Source organism: Hemicordylus capensis, chromosome 1 (assembly GCF_027244095.1).
Source record: "Hemicordylus capensis ecotype Gifberg chromosome 1, rHemCap1.1.pri, whole genome shotgun sequence".
In the NCBI taxonomy this organism is placed as follows: domain Eukaryota; kingdom Metazoa; phylum Chordata; class Lepidosauria; order Squamata; family Cordylidae; genus Hemicordylus; species Hemicordylus capensis.
Window position 1 is genome coordinate 332,618,845 of NC_069657.1, and position 21,975 is coordinate 332,640,819.

Below are 21,975 nucleotides of genomic sequence, written 5' to 3' on the forward strand. Positions count from 1 at the left end.
AGTGATTGATTCCATTGTCAAGCTGCTCTTTCTGTTCAACCAAACATCCTCCTGAAACTTAGACCTAATCCGGTGGCAGCAGTGAACAGGTTTTTGCCATCTACAGTGTGAAAGCCATTCCAATATTTAAAGAGTGCTATCATTTCTGCCCTCATCTTCTCTTTTCCAGGCTAAACATACTCAGTTCCTTTTACTGAGTTCAATAATGGTATAATGCCCTACAAATCTCTGGTGTGTTCGTATTTGGAGTACTGTGTACAGTTCTGGCCACCATATCTTAAGAAGGACATTGTAGAACTGAAAAAGGTGCAGAAGAGGGCAACCAGGATGATCAGAGGTCTGGAGCACCTTCCATATGAGGCAAGGCTACAGCATCTGGGACTTCGTAGTTTGGAAAAGAGGTGACTACAGGGAAACATTATAGAGGTGTATAAAATCATGCATGGAGTAGAAGAGTGGACAGAGAAATTCCCCCCCCCCACCCTCTCACAACACTAGAACCAGGGGTCATCCCATAAAACTGAAGACTCGGGATCTTAGGACCGAAAAGAGGAAGTACTTTCTCACACAGGAAGTTCTTTCTTTCTTTCTTTCTTTCTTTCTTTCTTTCTTTCTTTCTTTCCCACTCCTTCTCCAAGGAGCCCAGAGTGGTGTACTACATATTTAAGTTTCTCCTCACAACAACCCTGTGAAGTAGGTTAGGCTGAGAGAGAAGTGACTGGCCCAGAGTCACCCAGCTAGTATCATGGCTGAATGGGGATTTGAACTCGGATCTCCTCGGTCCTAGTCTAGCACTCTAGCACTACACCACGCTGGCTCCGTGGTACCGACAAGAGGAAGTACTTTCACACAGGAAGTACTTTCACACAGTACTTTCCATAATTAATCTATGGAATTCTCTGCTATGAGATGTGGTGATGACCACTAGTTTGGAAGGCTTTAAAAGGAGCTTAGACAAATTCACATAGGTCTATCAATGGCTACTAGTCTGGTGGCCATAGGTCAGCCTCAGAGGCAAGATGTATAGTAGTATATCTGCTGGTCACCTTCAGACATAACTACTGCAATGTGCTGTATGTGGGGCTGCCTTTGTATGTAGTCTGGAAACTGCAGTTGGTCCAGAAAGCAGCAGCCAGGTTGGTCCCTGGGTCATCTCAGAGAGACCATATAATTCCTATCTTAAAAGATCTACATGGCTGCTGATAAGTTTCCAGGCAAAATACTTGGTTACAACCTATAAAGCCCTAAACAGCTTGGGCCCTGGGTATTTAAGAGAACGTCTTCTTCACTATGAACCACACCACCCATTGAGATCATAACCTACCTCACAGGGTTGTTGTGAGGAGAAATATAACTATGTACCCCACTCTGGGCTCCTTGGAGGAATAGCGGAATATAAATGTAAAAATAAGCAAATAAATAAATCAGGAGAGGTTCATCTGCAGTTGCCACCGGGTCGTCTGATGGCTATTCGGGAAGGGGCCTTCTCCATTACTGCCCCGAGGCTTTGGAATGTGCTCCCTGCTGAAATAAGAGCTTCCCCATCTCTTACAACTTTAAAAAAAGGCAGGCAAGACACATTTGTTCACCCAGGCTTTTAATTAGATACTGTTTTAATAGTTTGGTGGGTTTTAATAGTTTTAATGTTGTTTTAAATTGTTGTAATGTTTTAACCTTTTTATTTGTTTTGTGTTGTTGTAAATTGCCCAAAGAATTGCGTTTTGGGCGGTATATACATATGTTAAATAAATAATAAATAAATACAATAAGATTCCTCTAAACACCCGTTCCAGGGGAGCAGCAGCAAGAGAGAGGGCATGCCCTCATGTCTTGCCTGTGGGCATCTCAGTACCATCTGCCGAGCCACTGTGTGAAATGGGATGCTGGACTGGATGGGCCTTGGGCCTGATCCAGCAGGGCTGTTCTTATGTTCTTTACCCTTCTTCGAAAGGCTTGCTTTCCAGACACCTGATTATTGTTACTGCCTTCCTCTTAATCCATTCCAGTTTGTCTACATCATGCAGCAGTCAGAAGCAGTGCATTGTGTTGTAGTGCAGCTCAAGCTCTTTCCCTTATACTGTGTTGGCAGATATCTGCATTAGTGGTAGTGGTTAGTGGCCTTTTAAAATCTTTTTTTTTTCTTCCAAAGCGTTACCAAAATAATGGATCTTGATATGATCTCAACTCCCTCCCCTCTCCCCAAAGAAACATGAAAGGAAATAAAAGAGAAGCATTCTGAACATAATTTCAGGGTGAGAATTCAGATACACCTGTTAGAAAAGATTAGCAGGAAGTCATTTGCACAAAAAATTGACTTGCCTGATGGAAATAGTGAATACAAGGTGTGTAAGTGAAACTTGGATTAATATGATGTGTGCTTCAATTTGAAAGACTGAATTGTTTCACAGAGAGAGAATATGAACCAATTTTATGGTTTTGAAATTATTCAGAAGCTAACTACAGTAGAGCTAGAATAACTAATTATTCTTGAGAAATTCTCATGTCGCATTCTGATCTCTATTGCATGTTACTGGATGAATAAAATAATATTAACAGGGAAGGGAAAGGAGATGATGATGGATTTGTGACATTTCAGCAGAGATACACTCACTCATATGGTTGATTAATTGAATATGAAGATGTTTACTGTTAATCTCAACTGGAATAGTTGCATAGTTGTCTTGTTTCCTTAAAAGTGAAAATCATTACTATTATCAAATAATTAATGTATTTAATGTAGTAGAGTCTTTGATCCAACAAACTTTTCATTTTGTTGAAAAGAAAAGAGAACTTGAATCAACTAAGAGCATAGAACATGATACCAATGTGATGTGAAGAATGGCATTAGATAATTAGTATTTTCTCATACAGTTTTGTAGTGCGGCTAAATAGATAGATTTCTGGTGTCCTGTTTCAAGTTGGAGAGCATGGGATGCGAAAAGTAGGCTTGTGAATACACCCATATCTGTTGTCATCTTAAGCGAATCAGTTGGGAAGGTCCTGCTTTGAAAAGAATGAGGTCAGACAGTGAGTCTACAACAGCACTGAAACACAAACTGTGGAATGTTGTGGGTGCACCAGTTTTAATAGGCAAGTCTAGTGAGACATACTTGTCATTTTGACTTGTGAGTCCCGGATTAGGTGGTTCATTATGCAGAGTAGCTCACTGAATTGCTGATGTCTTCTATCCCTTGTAATCCCTTTATTAAAGGATCAAGGGGAGGGCATACAGTTGAGCTCTCCTTCTGTAAGCACTGGTAGTAAATTGAGGAATATGGGTTTAACAGGTTATTTTAAATTGTTTTAATAATTGGAGACTGTCCCTTCCTTTGCTGTTCTCAACTGTAGAGAAGGTTTGACCTCTCTAAGGCTCGGGTTTGTTAGCAAATTCTTTATCAAACCTTTATTCAATTAGCAAGAGGGGTCCTTGGAACATTACTTGTTTAGTTATTGAAAACTGTTATGGAAACTGTGTGTAATTCTGTTTTGAAAGAGTAATTGTTGCCTCCTGCAGTTGGAGAACTACCCACAAGAATCCATTGTACTATGCAAGCAGAATACCTAACCAAAGTTAAGGAAAATGTGCCATTCTTCAGTATTGCATCTTCACATTGAAACAATTGTTAAAGACTGACTATAAACCAGGTGTGCATCCATGATGGTTTTCACACCATGGTTTTAATTAACTATAATTAAGCATTCTATCTGTAACATGCAAAGGATGCTAAAGGCTGTTTTCTCCACCTCTTTGCTAGCAAAGTTGACAGACAGATCTCTCGGTCTCTATAAGCCTTTTGGAAGCAGGACTTAGCTTGGCAAATTAACCCATAATTTCTCTTACATTTGCGATGTTAAGAATCATAGTTAAACATTATGCCTTCACTGGACCTCTGTTTGCAATTATAACCATATCAAGTACTCCATGAAGTTCTTCAAGGACAGCACAGTAGAGATATGCCTTGAACTCTTGTTGGTTCTCACCCAATATAATTAGTATAAAGTATTTAGGGGTAATTTTCCAACGAAATGGTGGGAAATCCACGGACATAAAAATGGTAGCCAAATCGGTAAAACGCAGCACGGCAGCAATTTATAGATTTCATAGAGCCCAAGGTGCTGCTGGTTTCATTCCCACAGCTTTAAAACTGTACTCTGCAAAAACAGTTCCCCAACTGCTGTATGGTATTCAGTTGGGCCCATATGTTAATTTTGATATGTTAGAAAGAAATAAGTCTGGCTTTCTAAGAACTTTATTTGGCACATCCAAGTGTACCCCAAATGTGGTTTTACGAATGGATGCAGGTCTCCTAAAGACCGAGATGAGAGCTTGGTTCCTAATTATTAACTTTTGGTTAAAAGTTCACCTGCAACCGGCTGGATTACTCCCTATGTTTCTCTCAGCTAACCCCCAGTCAACCTGGTGTTCAACAGTGAGTGACAAACTCCTTTCCATAGGTTTAGCCCCTGAATTGTTACTAGAATTGGGCTTGGCAAAAGCAAAAAAAGTAGCAAGACAACAACTAGAAGACATGGAGACTCAAAATAATTGGGCCTCTCTACCTGAACACTACAAAGGTATAAAGTTTAAGCCTGGCTTTTTCCCTGGCACATATTTGTTTACTATCACATATAGCATCATCATCATCATCAGTTTTATTACGGCCATTGGCCAGCAAAAATGGTAGTAACAACTATACACAATACGTCAATAAAACAATGCTAAAACACAATATGACAGATTACAATCAATAATAATAAATTATTTAAAAACAACAGACAGCTCTCGCAGTTAGGCACTTAATAGGGACCTCAGCCTAATGGCAATATAGAAAAATTTAGCCACAACTGCTGTAGTCCCAGGGCTCGAATCCGCGAGGCAGTAATAAGTATAAGAGAGATCACACCTTCCGGGAAATTTAAGTAACAAAGGGGAGATGAGCTCTTCTCTAGCGTCCCGATACAACAAGTAGTACAACAACACATGGGTGACAGTTTCCAGAAGGCCAACGCCACAAGGGCTGAAAACCGCAACAGGATTATCTTTTGTAAACCTCCAATCCAAAAGGGAAGAGGGCAACACATTGAACCAGGCCCGGGCAAATGCAGCCCGAAATTTGGAAAAATGTAGCATTGTCAAATAACTAGCACCTCTATCTCCCCAGGGTGGCAAAATCCCAAAAATGTAAAGGGGAGCAAGTCCTATTGGCCGAAGACCTAAGTTCCTGCCGTTCAATATCGTGCAACCGGAGAAATAATATTTCCTTCACCTTATTATATTCCCAAGTGAGGAGTTCTGAAGGAGAAAGGCCCAGTTGAATAATTTTATTATTTACAAATGTTAGCCAAGGGTTAGGATAAGAATCCACCCATAGATGTTGGAAAAAAGAAAATTCCTGAATCTCAGAACAGAGTTTACTCCATCTAGCGAAAGTAAGCTCCCAGGCTTTACAGACAATAGAGAAAGACCCAGATTCCAAACATAGAGCAGAATAAGGCACACATCTAGGCACTGCAAAAATTGCTCTGAGAAAAATAGACTGTACTCTCTCCAGTTCAGCTGTTACACCCTGGATCCATAGCGAAACTCCAAAAAGTAGTTGGGCCACGATCTTAGCACGAAATACCTGGAGTGCCATGGGAACAAACTGGCCCCCTTTAGAGTAGTAAAATCGCAAAAAGGCACTGAGGGTATTGCGGGCTTTGTGAATTGAAGACAGCCTTTGGGTTTTCCAATTTAGATTATATTGAAATGATATGCCTAAATATTTATAGTTGTAAACCTGCTCAATGTGGTTCTGATTTATTACCCATTTATATAGTTTCCTGGATTTAGAGAAAACCAGGACCTTTTTTTTTTTTTGTAGTTAACTGTTAGTTTGTTATCATTGCAGTAGCCGGCAAAAGCACATAACAGTCTTTGTAAACCTAATCTGGACTGAGATAGCACGGCTGCGTCATCGGCATAGAGTAAAATGGGCACTCGTTTGTTAGCCAGCTTTGGGGCATGGGAGTCCACACTCTCCAGAAATGGAGCCAAATCATTGATAAAGAGATTGAACAGTGTCGGGGCCAAGACGCAGCCCTGTCTAACCCCTCGAGTAGAGGGGATAGAATCAGTTAGGGCCCCATTGATAGCATATCTAACCCGTAATGAGGAATTGGAATAAAGCTGCATCATCAAAAATAGCAATCTCTTATCTATTGTTGTTTTTTCAAGTTTGGACCATAATAAATATCTGGAGATAGAATCAAACACAGATTTTAAGTCAATAAAGGCAACAAAAAATTTACATTTGGGGCCGCTAGAGTATTTCTTTGCTAGATGGTGCAAGATCATACAATGATCGAGAGTAGAGCGGACTGCTCTAAAGCCTGCTTGTTCAATCCCGAGAATTTGATTGTCTGAGATCCATGCCTCAAGCTTATCCAAAAGGTACAGAGCATATAATTTGCCAACCACTGACAGCAAACTAATGGGTCGATAATTGGATGGGTCTGAATGGGAACCATTTTTGAATATGGGAATCACTATTGCTGATTTCCATTGCTCTGGAACAACACCTGAACTATTGATCGATGTAAATAAATTAGCTAGAACTAAAGCCCACCATTCTATATTAGATTTTAATAGTTCAGGAAGAATAAGATCAGGACCAGGAGCTTTTCCATTTTTAAGGTGACCTATTAGATCTGTTATTTCGGTGGGCGTAACAGGAGGCCAACGGGGCAACTCCCCAATCAGAGGGGGAACAAAAATCTGGCTAGGCTGGGCATCATTATAGACAGCAAAAAAGTGAGATTCCCACGATCTAGCCGGAATTTTACAAGGGATACTAACCCGGCCGGTTGCCGAAACCAATCTCCAAAAAGTGTGGCTATCTTTATTAGTAGTGGCCATGATAAGCTTGTTCCAGACATATAGCAAATTTTGCTGGGTGTTTACAAGAGCAAGGTCGAACACGCTTCCTTCTGCGCTATTAGCTAGGAGATACCAGGGTCTCCCTTTGGAGGAACACTGATGCAGTTGTGGCTCTGGGGAAATAGAAACTATAGCCCACATTTTATTACACTGTAAATTACATCAGAAGATCAGGGAGCGCTTTATTCTTCCTCTAGTGTGTGGGTCGACAGACCAGTCCGATGACCATCTTGTTAAATTTTTGTTGTTAGACGGGGATTCTTCTGTTTCTAACTCTGTTGCAAGGTTCTGTTATCGTTTCTAGACTATACAAGAGTCACTTTATGTTTAATTTTACTATTTTACTCTTGTATTTTTTTTAATTTTGTATTTTGTTCTTCTTGTACTTTATCCTTGTATTTTTGGTCTATGACTGTAAATAAATTATCTAATTTAATTAGTATCAGGCCTGATAGTCCTCTCCACTGCTGCTCTAGACCTAACAGTTTTCTCAATTTGTGGTATGTGAGTTCATTTCTACATATGTATTAGATACTCAGTTTGGGATGTCACAATTTAAGGATGTTGACATCTGGAAATGGATTTAGAGGAAATTTACAAAAACAAAGTCAGATCTTAAAAAGCATGTTAAGACTGGAGAAAAGGTCTACACTCCAGAGGGCTATGGTTAGGCTTTTTCAGCAGCTTGCATGTGCACAGATCTCTGTGCTATATTTCAAAAAGCTTTTGTAACTTTCCTGTACTTCAAAAGCAGTTTGTCATGCAGCATGCAGAGACCACAGTGCCCGAAATGTAACTCTAGAATGCAGCTGGCCACATGGAACTACTTTTACAGTTCTTTGGACTTTTACTTTGCAAGCACAGCCATCCATGTTGCATGGCAAACAGCTTTTAAAGCTGAAAAGGGTTTTGGAATTGGTTTGTGCGTGCATGGCTGTCAACTACTGAAAGAGCAAAATTCAAAACCTCAGTAAGTGGATTTTGCACCTTGCGCTCATCATTTTAAAATCAGTTACAGCCACTGCTATCGTTAATTAAATTGCCTAAAAGAGTTGTGCTTCATGCTGACCTTTTTAAAAAAGAACCTAAAGAAGGTGGGCATTGTATCACCATCCTATTTATATAGGATTAATTTTCCACGCATTCAGAGGACAATATTTTCTTCCATCACCAGCCCCTTGTATCTAATGGGATGCCACTTGGAAGGGCATGGGACCTACCTCTGGAAGGGGGAAGCTGAAAGCCCCCATTCTCTAACTTCAGCCTTCCAGCTGTTGGACTGCAACTCCCATCATCTCAGCTAAAGTGACCAATAGTAAGGGATGATGTGAGTTGTCCATAAGAACAGCCCTGCTGGATCTGGCCCAAGGCCTATCTAGTCCATCCTGTTGCACACAGTGACACACTAGATGCCTCTGGGAAGCCCACAGGCAAGAGGTAAGGGCATGCCCTCTCTCTTGCTGCTGCTCCCCTGTAACTGGTATTTAGAGGCATCTTGCCTCTGAGGCTAGAGGTGGCCTATAGCCAGCAGATTAGGAGCCATTAATAGATCTGACCTCCATGAATTTGTCCCTTTTTAAAGCCATCCAAGCTAGTGGCCATCACCACATCCGTCCCATGGCAGATAATTCCATAGAATTATCATAATTATGCAGAAGTAAATCAAGTGCAGTAGCCTGCTTACAAACATCATATGCAAAGAGACTGTTTATATATTGCCATTAGTGCAATGGTAGCTTATACATATGGGGGTGGGGGTGGGAATCTAAAGTAGAGTCATACTTTTATTAAGACCAATTAAAATACCACAGAGTAACAAGCAAGCTTCTGAGCCTTCTAGAACTCTTCTTCAGATGTGAAGCAAGGGAGCGATACAAAGCTGGGGGTGATGGAAAAACCTCACGGACTCTAGTCTGTAATAGTCTTGAGATGGAGTCCAGGAGCATAACTGGTTCAGCACCATTTAGGTACAAGACAGGTTCAGTTTGCATTGAGGGCCACTGGGTGAAAAAGGAAAAAAGGGGTGGGTGGGAGAAAAAAGCTCTTCCCACATTTTGATCCCATTTGGACATAGCGTGAAACCTCATGTAGACAAACTTGCGGTTAATCTGTGAAGCCAGGAATCATTCTGCAGATGATCATTCAACTGTGATTTTGCAACCTCTGGGTTTGCAACCCTTTTTCTTCTTGGTCTGCAGAGGCTGCATCCCAGCAAGCCCTATTTTGCTCACATTGTCAGACTGTGGGCTAGGTGTCAGAATGTCAGTAAAGCAGCAACCATTGTCCACCAACTTTGGGGGGGGGGTGCTCTGTGCCATTGTGCCTTTTCAGCATCAGTCATCCACCCCTGGCAGGGGAAAGGCAATTTAACCCTTTCATTTCATTTTTTAGATTTATATCCCTCTGTTCCTCCAAGGAGCTCAGAGCAGTGTACACGCTGTGGTTTTTTTAAAAAAAATCCTCACAACAACCCTGTGAGTCTCACAGAAGCACAATTATTGATAACGGGATGACAGAGGACACTTTTAGATGGTGATGGGGTCTAGGGGGAGAGAAGGACAACAGTAACCAAGAAATTGGGGCAAGGGAGCAGTGGGCTGGTGGCTTGCATTGTTTGCAATTGAGTTTATATTGCAATGTAGTTTTGATTCTGCAGTGTGAATCTACATAGAGGTGGGAGAACCAAACTGAGGAATGTGCCAATGAATCCCGGGGGAGGACCAGAGGGAAGTTTGAGACTAATTATTGGTTACTCTTCTTAGGAGGGGATATAAGGCAGCAAAGGATCCAGGAGTTCCGTTCACTGTGACAAAGGATGCTCTTGGATGTGCAGACCTGCGCCAAGCCGTATAGGAAACCTCAGCAAACTCTTGCCCCAGTGCTGGCTTGCTGGCCAGGGATCAGCCCCCTTGTGACAGGGCCAGTCCATCAGGGGGGAACAGGCACCATGTGCTTCAGCTATCTATTGGACTGCACTCTCATGAGATAGGTCTTCCAACTGTACAGGCCCCTGCTGATATTGCGCTCCTGGTATCTCTGGTTAATAACAGAACTCATACTATGTACCTTCACTCAGCCCTTCCAGACTTCCAAGGAGTCTGGTCTACTTAATGTGTCTGAGTGGATTCAGATGGATGATTAGGAAAGACCAGGGATTAATTCTACAACGGGCTGGGACCAGCTCTGCTCCGTATGTGAATCGGCTGCCACAGGGCATCCAACCTGTGGATTAGAGTGATCTCTGGCTAGCCAAGTGACCCTGTGGGGCACACACACAAAAAGAAAGATAGATGGCTATGTGTTACAGGGAGACCAGACTGTCAGAGGGAGTGCTCACATTCTTGGTTTGTGGCAGTCGTTGGGACCATGAAAGGTGTCACTGAGGGACCCTTCCCTGGGGCTTTTATGGAACTAGTAACCAGGCTGGGCAGCAACCGTCCTCCGGTATGCATGCGTGTCTCCATGGCCAGTCACTTTCATGAGAAAGCAGTCCTTGGGAGAAGGGCATATGCATCTGTTGCCCATCCTATCATCCCACAGGGCTTTTGAGACTGATTCCTTTGTCCTGTGGGACAGTTCCGTTCATGAGTTATGGCTGAGACTGCATGCTTTCACCCCAGGGGAAGGGGCTGGACCCCACTTCCTCTTCAAACTGGTACAAAAAATAGAACCATCACAGTGGGGGGGGGACCCCAAGGGCTGTTTTTAAACTCTGACTTGGGGTTATCACGTTTATGGTGTGTGTGCGCATGCGCACACACTATACAGTTGGAGGGAGCATTACTGTCCACAGAAGCTTTATAAACACAGTGTCCAGGTATGCAAGGCAACCAGTGTCCTGCTGCTCAACCAGACAACACATGAAACATCTTTAAAAGGATGCCTTGTTGAGCAGCCAAGCTAGATCAGGTATTTTGTGAATGGAAGGGTTCCTTGTGCATGTGCCTCTTCTCCTTCCCCAGATGGAAGCTGTCAAAACATTTTCTATGCTAATTCTAAGCCGTGTTCCCTCTAAAAGGGATTCCCAGATGTTGTTGACTACAACTCCCATCATCCCCAAGCAAAAGCCATTACAGCTGGGGATTCTGAGAGTTGTTAACAACATCTGGGAATCCTTGCTAGAGGGAACACTGATTCTAAGTAAAGATCCTGCATGCTGGGCAACATGCGAAGGTGTGCATTGCGTGTTGCTCAGATCTAATCCTCAATCCCTCTCGGTGCCAAGCACACAAGAAACCCACCACCCCCTTCCTCAGAGTAACTCGGGCTTTGCCCGTCCAGACCCATGGAACCAGTGTTCCCTCTAACTTTTTTCATCAGTGAGCAGAATGAGTTTTGTTCTGGGTAGCAGTATCAAGGCAGTGTGGCACATTTGCATTATTATCTGCCACTATAAATTACAACACACATTCACACACCATAAATATGGAAGGAAAGAAGTGTACTTTACAATTCTATTTATCTGTCTTCTGTTTTAAAAGGAGTTGCATTTGCCATTGAAGGTTAAAAGTGGCCTTTAAAATAATAATAATAAACTAAAATAAAAATTTTCCAGGTTTTGTTTATTTAAACTTGAGTTCATCCTTGCTAGCAGTGTGCCCGAACCGGTCCGGCGGCCATTCCAAAGAATGGCCGAACTGCCGGACCGGTCCGGCCCTGCCTGGTCCGGGTCCGGGTGGGGGGTATGCCTTTAAGGGCGGGAGGGCTTGCTTAGCCCTCCCGCCTCCTTGCCCCCGCCAGCGCCCGTATTTTCTAGTATAGGGGCGCTGGAAACCAGCCGCCCCCTTGCTGCCACCGCCGCCGCGAAAGAACTCCCAATGCCAGCCAGCCCTCCCTCCCTCCCAGCTAGCTGCCCGCCCGCCCACTCGCTCACCCGCTCACTGCATAGGAAACGAGAGGAGCTCCGGCACAGAGCTCCTCTCGTTTGGAAGGCCTCCGGCATAATGGTGTTTTGCGCGCGCGCGCATGCGCGCGCCGCAAAACACACCGTTCGCCAGAGGCCCGGTCTACCCGCGATTGGAGGCCCGGTCTACCCGCGATTGGAGGCCCGGTCTACCCGCGATTGGAGGCCCGGTCTACCCGCGATTGGAGGCCCGGTCTACCCGCGATTGGAGGCCCGGTCTACCCGCGATTGGAGGCCCGGTCTACCCGCGATTGGAGGCCCGGTCTACCCGCGATTGGAGGCCCGGTCTACCCGCGATTGGAGGCCCGGTCTACCCAGCGATTGGAGGCCCGGTCTACCCGCGATTGGAGGCCCGGTCTACCCAGCGATTGGAGGCCCGGTCTACCCAGCGATTGGAGGCCCGGTCTACCCAGCGATTGGAGGCCCGGTCTACCCAGCGATCGGAGGCCCGGTCTACCCAGCGATCGGAGGCCCGGTCTACCCAGCGATCGGAGGCCCGGTCTACCCAGCGATCGGAGGCCCGGTCTACCCAGCGATCGGAGGCCCGGTCTACCCAGCGATCGGAGGCCCGGTCTACCCAGCGATCGGAGGCCCGGTCTACCCAGCGATCGGAGGCCCGGTCTACCCAGCGATCGGAGGCCCGGTCTACCCAGCGATCGGAGGCCCGGTCTACCCAGCGATCGGAGGCCCGGTCTACCCGGCCCTTTCCCGGCGGGTAGACTGGGCCTCCGGCGAACGGCGTGTTTTGCGGCGCGCGCAAAACACCATTATGCCGGAGGCCTTCCAAACGAGAGGAGCTCTGTGCCGGAGCTCCTCTCGTTTCCTATGCGGTGAGCGGGTGAGCGAGCGGGCGGGCGGGCGGGCAGCTAGCTGGGAGGGAGGGAGGGCTGGCATTGGGAGTTCTTTCGCCGCCGCCGCCACGGCGGCGGCAGGGGGGCAGCTGGTTTCCAGCACCCCTATACTAGAAAATACGGGCGCTGGCGGGGGCAAGGAGGCGAGAGGGCTAAGCAAGCCCTCCCCGCCCTAAAAACAAGGCCCCCCTTCGGTGCCGGTCCGGACTTCTCCGGACCGTGCACATCACTAATCCTTGCTTTCTTGCTCTTATCCTGTAAAATGCTTGAGTGTTAGTTGCCCCAATAAATTGATAATCAAACAGTAGGTTTTCCATTTCCTTCCAAATATCCTGAACCTAATACATGCCTTAGATTAACAAAACTAGCTACTTGTCAAGATTAGAGTGTTAAATAAGGCCCGAGGTACTTAAAAGATCCAAGCCCTATGGGCTTGGGCCCACAGGGCCTGCTTAAGGCCCACAGCCTCCCCTCATTTTGATAATTAAACCCTTTCATGCTTTCTAAATGTATCCAACAGTCTCCTCGCCACATTTTCTTCACTTCTTAAAAATCAATCTCCTTTTTCTTCTGCAATCAATACTCAGTTGAGAACCAGTGTAGTATACTGTAGTGATTAGTGTTAAGACTAGGATTGGGGGACTTGAGGTCCCCATTCAGTCATAAAACTCACTGTGGGACTCTAGGTGAGACTGACGCACTCTCTCTCTCTCCTCCAAACCTTCCTCACAAGATTGTTGTGAGGATAAAGGTTTGGAGAAAGAACAGGATCTGTGTCATAATAAAATATATGTATATGTATCTTTAACATATACATATTTATGTTGACATTTAGCCACATGCACTCCAATCGTAAGCATGTAGTACTAGTAGTAAATAATAATAAACTCAGAAGCAAATTCAAATAGCTTTTTTTACACCTATCACAGCAGAAAAAGCAGCCCAATTTGATCAACTACTTGATTAATTGATTAAGTGCCATCAGGTCAGTGTCGATTCTTAGTGACCACATAGATAGGTTCTTTCCAGGACGATCTGTGTCCAACTTGGCCTTCAAGGTCTCTCTGTGGTGCATTTATTGCTGTTGTAATCGAGTCCATCCACCTTGCTGCTGGTCGTCCTCTTCTTCTCTTTCCTTCAACTTTTCCCAACATTATGGACTTCTTGAGGGAGCTGGGTTTTCACATAATGTGTCCAAAGTATGATAGTTTGAGCCTGGTCATTTGTGCCTTAAGTGAAAATTCTGGATTGATTTGTTCTATGATCCATTTGTTTGCTTTCCTGGCTGTTCATGGTATCCTCAAAAGTCTTCTCCAGCACCACAGGTCAAAAGCGTCAATGCTTTTTCTATCTTGCTTCTTCAAAGTCCAGCTTTCACATCCATAGAGTATCACAGGAAAAACCATTGTCCGAACGATTCTAATCTTTGTAGGTGTAGATATATCACGGCATCTAAATATCCTTTCCAAGGCCTTCATTGCTACCCTAACAAGTGCTAGTCTGCAGAGTATTTCTTAACTGCTGGATCCTTTACTGCTGATGGTCAATCCTAAAAGACAGAAGCTATCCACCACTTCAGTGTCAATTCTGAGGCTGGTTGCTGTACCCGTTATCATTAGTTTAGTCTTCTTTACATTTAGTTGTCCCATTTTTTCACTGTTCTCCTTGACTTTCATTACTAGAGCTTGCAGATCATCCACAATCTCAGCTATCAGAGTGGCGTCATCAGCGTAGCGCAGGTTATTGATGTTTCTTTCTCCTACTTTAAAACCACACTCATTTTCTTCCAATCCAGATTCTCTCAGTATATGTTCAGCATATAAATTGAATAAAGAAGAAGAAAGTCTATAGCCTTGTCTTACTCCTTTGCCGATCTGGAACCAGTCTGTTTCACCATGTTCTGTCTGGACTGTGGCTTCCTGTCCTGTGTATAGGTTTCTCATGAGAACAATGAGATATTCTGGGATGCCCATTTTCATAAGGATATTCCACAACTTGATATGGTCGACACAATCGAAGGCTTTTCTGTAGTCAATAAAGCACATTGTTATTGTTATTGTTAAATTTATATACCGCCTTTCATTAAAAACAATCCCAAGGCGGTTTACAAAAGTTAAAATACATATGTAATAAAAATGATAGTTAAAAGTAACAAATCTGATTTAAAATATATAATATATAAACACAAAAAACTATACATGGATAAAAACACACAGAAGCAGCAATAGAAACAATCGCATAAAGGCCTGGATAAAAAGCCAAGATCTAACAAGCTTCCTAAAAACTGTGATGGAGTCCTAGGAGCGAATAGCCATTGGGAGAGCATTCCAAAGCCTGGGGGCAGCAACAGAGAAGGCCCTGTCCCGCATGCACAACAGCCGAACCTCCCTCATTTTCGGCACCTGGAGCAGAGCCCCCTCAGATGATCTCGTCAAGCGGGCAGAAACCCTTGGGAGCAGGTGGTCCCTTGTGTATCTCGGGCCCAAACCATTAAGGGCTTTAAAGGTCAAAACCAGCACCTTGAATTGGACCCAGAAACACACTGGTAACCAGTGCAGCTCTTTCAGAATAGGTGTCATGTGATCATACCGGGCAGCTCCAGACAGAACCCTAGCTGCTGCATTTTGTGCAAGCTGCAATTTCCGGATATACTTCAAGGGCAGCCCCACGTAGAGTGCATTACAGTAATCCAGCAGTGACGTGACTAAGGCATGGGTAACTGTGGCCAGATCTGCCTTCTCGAAAAAGGACGCAGCTGGCACACTAGCCGAAGCCATGCAAAGGCACCCCTGGCCACCGCCTCCACCTGAGCTTCCAAAAGCAGAGCCAGGTCCAGTAGTACCCCCAGGCTGCGTACAATATACACATATTGGCTTCCTTCTGGTATTCTTTGGCTTTCTCAATTATCCAGTGTGCATCAGCAATGATGTCTCTTGTTCCTCAGCCTTTTCTGAAACCAGCTTGAACATCCGGCATTTCCCTTTCAACATAGGGCTCTAATCTGCACTGGATGATCCTGAGCATTATTTTGCTAGCATGTGAAATTAAGGATATTGTGCGATGGTTTGCACAATCTGTGAAGTCTCCTTTCTTTGGTATGGGTATGTAGACTGACCTCTTCCAATCTGTTGGCCACTGTGTCGTTCTCCAAATCTGATGGCGTAGTTTGATTAGAGCCTTGACTGATTCTTCTTCTGTTGGTTGCTGTATTTCTGTAGCTGTTCCATCAATACCTGTAGCCTTCCGACTTGGTAATGACCGGAGTGCTGATCTAACTTCATCTTGCTGTCCTAGAGGTTCTTGCAAGTCGAATATCTTCTAGAATCTAGAGTAGATCAGGGATGTCAACATCCAAGATACAGATTTTCAGAATACTCCTTCCATCTCTGTTTGAACTTCTCTGAATCAGTTACTATCTGTCCTTTGGCATCCCTTTACATACCAATTCGAGGTTGGAACCTCCTGCTGAATTCAGAGATCTTTTGGAAAACTTCCCTTGTTTTTTCTGTTTCTGTTTCCATTCTCAAGGTCTTTACAGATATTGTAGTATTGCTCCTTGTCTTTCTGAACAGCTTTCTGAAATTCCCTGTTAAGTTCCTTCCTGAGGTTTATCTTTCTTGACATTGGCTTGTCTCTTCTTCTTGGCAATTTCCACTGTCTACTCTGTCATCCATTTTGCTTTCTTCTGTTTCTTGGTCTTTGGCAGTCGCTTTTCACATTCATATATGTATGTCTATCCACTACAGAAGGAAAAGCCACCAATTTCATTTCAAACAGGGCAACAGGATTTCAGATATGGAGTTAACCCAATTTTTTAGGTTTTAAAAACAAGCCAGCATTTAAAGGACTTTTAAAATGAATTTCCTGAGATGGAGCAAGTGTATAAAAATAAGACGTTTGGTGGGTGAGGGAGAAATGCTTCATGTTCATTTTAGCAATTTGTGAAGCCACTTGCAATAAGTTGGGGTATTTTAGTCCATTACAAGCTTATTAAAAAGACAATATATGAACTACTGTTTAATGTACAAAGCAAAATAAAATATTTATTATAAGGAGAAACATATTGTGAAATCATTTTCTCATGTATTTTGTTATTTAAGCATTTTTAGAACTTTGTTGCTTAAAAATGTTTGTGTGTGTACACACACTCTTCATACAGGGTGGAGGGGAAGAGAAACACAGTGGCTTAAGCAAGGGGAACAAATAGAACAACAGATATATGTTGGGGATGGGGTTGTTTGTTTTACTGTCCTTGAGAAATGAAATTCATTTAGTCCTCTTCTCGCTTCCTCCACTCTGCAATTATGCTCAAATGCTGAGTGACCAGGAAGCAGCTCAGGAATGCAGCTGAACCAGTTAGGCTGCTGGGGAGAGGGGCGGGACTTGCAGCAAGCAGAGAAGTTAACCCTTTGTTTACACTAATGCTGACAATGTCGCTACTGCATGCCGATCCTCATTGAGATTAACAGGGACAGCATGTGGGCTACAATCAGCTGAGCAGGGGATGTACTTTCCTGCGCAGGCATGCAGCTGCACAGCTTAGAGGGAACAGTGCTTGGAACCCTTGTCTTTCAAATTGCAGCACACGAGACTTGCCTCAGAAAACCTGACTTGCTAGCCTCCCACCATCTTCCAGCACACAAGTCCCAGTGTTAATGAGCAAGTGCAATGGACAAACACAGACACCAGATTTGTTTGGCAACATGTTGTCTCTTTAATTGACGGGACTGCAGAAGGGTTGTCATGGCTGGGATTTCTGCAGGTGTATTCCTTATGTAGCTTTGTCTGCTGCGTGACTATCAAAATATATGGGGAACCTTTTACAAGATAAGAGTAAGAAAGCAGGGATGGACTCACATTTAAATAAACAAAACTTATACAAGTTTTAAAATTATTGTTATTTTATAGGCCACTTTTAGCCACCAATGGCAAATAGATTTGCTTTTAAAACAGAGCACCGTAGTATCACTCTCCTAGCGCCCAGCATATGTGCCCTTTGTGGGAAAACAACCTAGTAATTCAATTTCTTGTGTTACCGGGGCTTCATGTGTTTGTGCACAAATCACTGGAGTCCTGAATTTCTGGAGACCTCTCTTGATGTCCCCGTCTTGTCATCCCAACCTTTTATTGGAGATGGACAAGGGGGCCCCATAAGAAACAAGGGAAATCAGGCATTCGCCAATGTGTTCCTTTCCCTTTTAAATGCAAGAACTTCAGGGATGTGGCATCCCTGTTGCCTAGCAGCGGCAGGAGGAGAAAGGAGACGGCAGAGGGTGAGGTGTCATCTCCGAGAGGCGGCCAGTGAGAAACGTGGCTACCCTAGAACTGATGTTTTCTGGGCTGCTCTGAGCTGACATCTTGGTGGTATTAAGAGGAACTTGCGCATGAAACCCAGGTTATAGTGGTGGCAGAATTCGGACAACACAATACTACCTTCTAACCCCAGGTTTCAGCAACGAAACTCACTACAAACCAAAGGTTCAATTTAAATTTTTGAAGCAAAAACGGACCCATGGTTGGATAACAAATCCACAGTTTCACTCATTTAGAAGACCACAAATGTGAACCTCTGGCACATTTACCTATGGTTTGGCTTTGTCCAAACATGGCCTTTATGTGGTCCTTAGTGCAAACTGAAATCTTTTTTGCACCTAGCAGAGGCTAATCTAATTACATCTGCAGTTACTACCTCCTGCACTCCCATTACAGACTGCAGCCATTGGGACTTTTCCATCCCACCCAACTTTATGTTCCCCCACCACTGTGGTTGTGGTGGTGCTTCTGTAAGAAATTGATTAACTGAATTCACTGAAGTAGATAGCAAAGTTCCCATCAAAGAAATCTTTTTAATAAAAGGAGAATTTTAGATAAAGGAAAATGCAGCTATCTTGAACAAATTTCGAAGTACAAACAAAAGTATTAATTAAACATATTAGTGGAGGCATTGTGTACTTCTTGTAGGAAACACGCTTTCAGGATTATATACGCCATCCCTCTACCTTTTCCATTATTGCTGTGGCAATAATCGGTGTGTATTCATATAATGTCAGTGGGTAATGTTTTCAAATTTTCATTGTATGGTTGAATGTGCAGATTATGTAAATGTGGTGTTGGATGTTATCGTCTCACAACTGTGCATTGCTTCTCTTTTATTGTATTAATGTTGTGTGTCTTGTACTAATAGACTTCAAGATCCTGGACAGCAAAAATGTAGAATGAGCAGTCATTTGTGAGGCCAGAGAAACCAAGCATTTAAGGCCTTTGGGCACCTTTTTATATTTGAGGCCCAGGGCAGATTCTCTGTGTGGTGTAGCCCACACATGTTCATGTATACAGCCATAAATCAGTGCAAGCAAAAGTATAAGAAACTGACAGTTGTATATGGTCCATTCAGTCCTTAGCTATCCATCTACTCATTGATCACACTTTTCCAAAAATTTCCACCAGCCCTGTCGTCTCTGATGTTGATATAGCAGTCTTCAGAACATTGTTTGTATATGATCACTGGACTTTATGACGGATCTCTGGGACTTCTCAGCCCAAAAGAAGTTCAGGAGTCCCTCAGAATCTGATTCTGGGTGTCAAATTTAGTATCCATATAATCTCCCTTTGCTAATCAGAGTCCACCTTGGTTTGCATTTGAATGGGAGACTACATGTGAGCATTACAAGATATTCCCCTTAGGGGATGGGGCCTCTCTGGGAAGAGTATCTCTTTGCTTGCATGTAGAAGTTTCCAAGCTCCCTCCTGGCATCTCCAAGATCGAGCTGAGAGAGATTCCTGCCTATAACCTTGGAGAAGCTGCTGCCAGTCTGTGTAAACAATACTGAGCTAGATGGACCAATGGTCTGACTTGGTTTAAGGCAGCTTCCTATGTTCCCTTATAGCCAAGAAATGATATAATGAAATCTCCAAATGCAGAGAGAAGTTCAGTAGAATTCCAAGAGGTCAGGGTGTGGATCTTCAGTGACGTGCAAAGCTTTCCCCATAACTAGGAGAAACAGAAGAATTATTCAAACTTGCAATACAAGAGGACCTCAGTACTTGTGGAGATTCTATTATCTGCAATTACTGCAGATACAGAAACCATGAATACTAAGTCATTTGGGGCAATGGGATTGTGCATGTTAGGTTCCAGGAAGTTGGAAAAATGACCGGAAAATGGGTGAAATGGCCCTAGAAACACACGGGGAAGTGGCCTACCATGCTTTGTGGGTCCCCAGCGGACCAGCAGTGCCCACCAAAAGCATCAATTCTGCTGTTTCTTTGTCAAAAAATCGTGGGTTTAATCTAAAAAAAAAAATCAGTCACAAAATGGCTCCTGAGCACAAAATGGCAGTTGGAATTGACCTCTGAGGTCATTTCCAGCCACCCCTAATCTTCTGATACATGAACTTAACCCTTCCCCCGTCCCCCGCACATATACCCTCCCCGTCCCCCGCACATATACCAAGGTCAGGTGTCAGTTATCTGATCGCGGATATGCAAAACTATGGATGGTGGGTCTGTGAGTAACAAGGCCCTCCTGTATATAAAAATTTCATCTATCACAGAACTCAAGAGTTTCAGAATTCATAGAATTTTAGAGTTGCAAGGGACCTTGGAGACATCCTGGTCCTGCTTAGTGCAGGAAACTGCTACAGCAGTTGCTTCCTTGGCATAGGAGCTTTATTATTCTAGCCTGGAGTACACATAGCTTTGAAGGCCACCTTCATTCAAGAACAAGAAAATACTGACCAATCTCTCTTATTCAGTAGTGGTTTAGCAATGGTGATGCATCAAGTCCAGAGGAGTTAGCTGCACCAGTGAAATTGCATCTGTATAGTTCATATCCTTTTGGTTATAGGCACTCACCCTGCACTGACTAGAGCGTGTTCCAGGTATCATTTTAAAGGCTAGTTTAAGAACTTGTTCATAAAGCAACGTCCCACATGGCTGGTTCTGTACTATAGCACTAAATAAGTGCTGGAGGAAGTAATATTGCACTCCCCAAAAGATAGCGAGTAGTGTGGATAATTTGGAGCATTGCTGATACCAAAAATTCTTCCATTTGAAAGCAATAGAACCGCCTTTTAATCTTGTGCCTTGTTCTACATGGATTATGGACACTGCCTAGATATGTGTGAGAGAGAGAAATAAAGAGAGCATGTGCTACAAGTGTGAGAGAAAAACCATGGAATTAAAAGCAGAGAATATTGTGAGTGCTGTTTGATACCTAAGATGTGTCATCCATAACATTCTGTCACTACTTTTCCAGGAAGATGTGGAAACAGGAGTTCACCTTGATCCAACTACCAAGGAAGTTCAGTATAATCCAACCTTTGACACCATGTTTGCACCTGAGGTAAGCAAACTATCTTCTATCTACATATTTCTCTAAGGTGTATCCGTCGCTAATCCCATGTGTGGCAGCTCTCTTGAGAGTTCATGAGCAAGCTGCTGGCAGGGGGAAAGGAAAGCGGCAGTGAGCAGGCTTACAGGCAAGGTGGGAAAGATGGTGGGGGGAGAAAGTGGCAGCGGCGGGCAGGAGAAGGCAACGGTGGGGGCGGGCAGGGGGAGAACTATTTTTATTGATTGATTGATTGAATTTGTATACCGCCCCAAACTTTCGTCTCTAGGCGCAGATGCTCTGTGCCCGGCCCAACTAATGTTTTTTGTTTTGTTTTGTTTTACCAGAGTTTCATTGTTAGCTGATTATATTCAAAGAGTCTTCAGAAAGGAATATCCAGTAAATTATTAAATCTTATGTCAAAGGGCTCTTTTTAAAAATGATGTGATACATACAGTATTTAAATATAAATGACATTGTGTGTTTCAAATATATGTAATTTTTTATCTGAAGTGGAAAAAAATTGAGTGAAATTTGAAGGATTTATAGTGGATCTTCATAATACAAAATTCAAGTTTCAAATAATCAAATTGAGATCCTGGTAAATATTCACTTGTCCTTTTTCATCTCCGTCTCTCTTCCTTGCATAACAAAGCTGCTCAGTACTGGAATGGGGCTGAGCTTGGGTGTAAATCAGGCAAAAAGCATGTGGAGTTGGAGCACTCAAAATAAATCTCTAGTTCTGGTCAAAGTAATCTGGATATATAGTTTTATATAGTTGTAATGATGAATAACAGAAAATAATGTATTGTTCTTAGTTTATTATTAAATAGCCAGGGATATTTCTTTTTTCTTATATAAATGGAATTACATATTGGCCTGGTTTAGACATGCTAAACCATGGTTAAAAGCGATGTGATCCGGCCTAAGGGAAGCGTTGATTTACAAGCTCCCCTCTCCTTTCTTGCACACA

General features: G+C 43.4%; 1 protein-coding gene across 2 annotated transcripts in view; it reads left to right on the plus strand.

Moving 5' to 3' along the window:
- CDC40 (cell division cycle 40) overlaps positions 1–21,975 on the plus strand; it is a 105,161-nt gene that overhangs the window by 20,525 nt on the left and 62,661 nt on the right. The window contains exons 1-2 of one of the 2 annotated variants that reach the window (XM_053300835.1): positions 365–401; positions 20,931–21,017. In XM_053300835.1, coding sequence (XP_053156810.1) covers positions 21,003–21,017 — 15 coding nt within the window. In that variant the 5' untranslated portion in view covers positions 365–401; positions 20,931–21,002. Of the gene's footprint in view, positions 1–364; positions 402–20,930; positions 21,018–21,975 lie in introns of those variants that run through there. The other variant, XM_053300753.1, reaches the window with a different exon arrangement.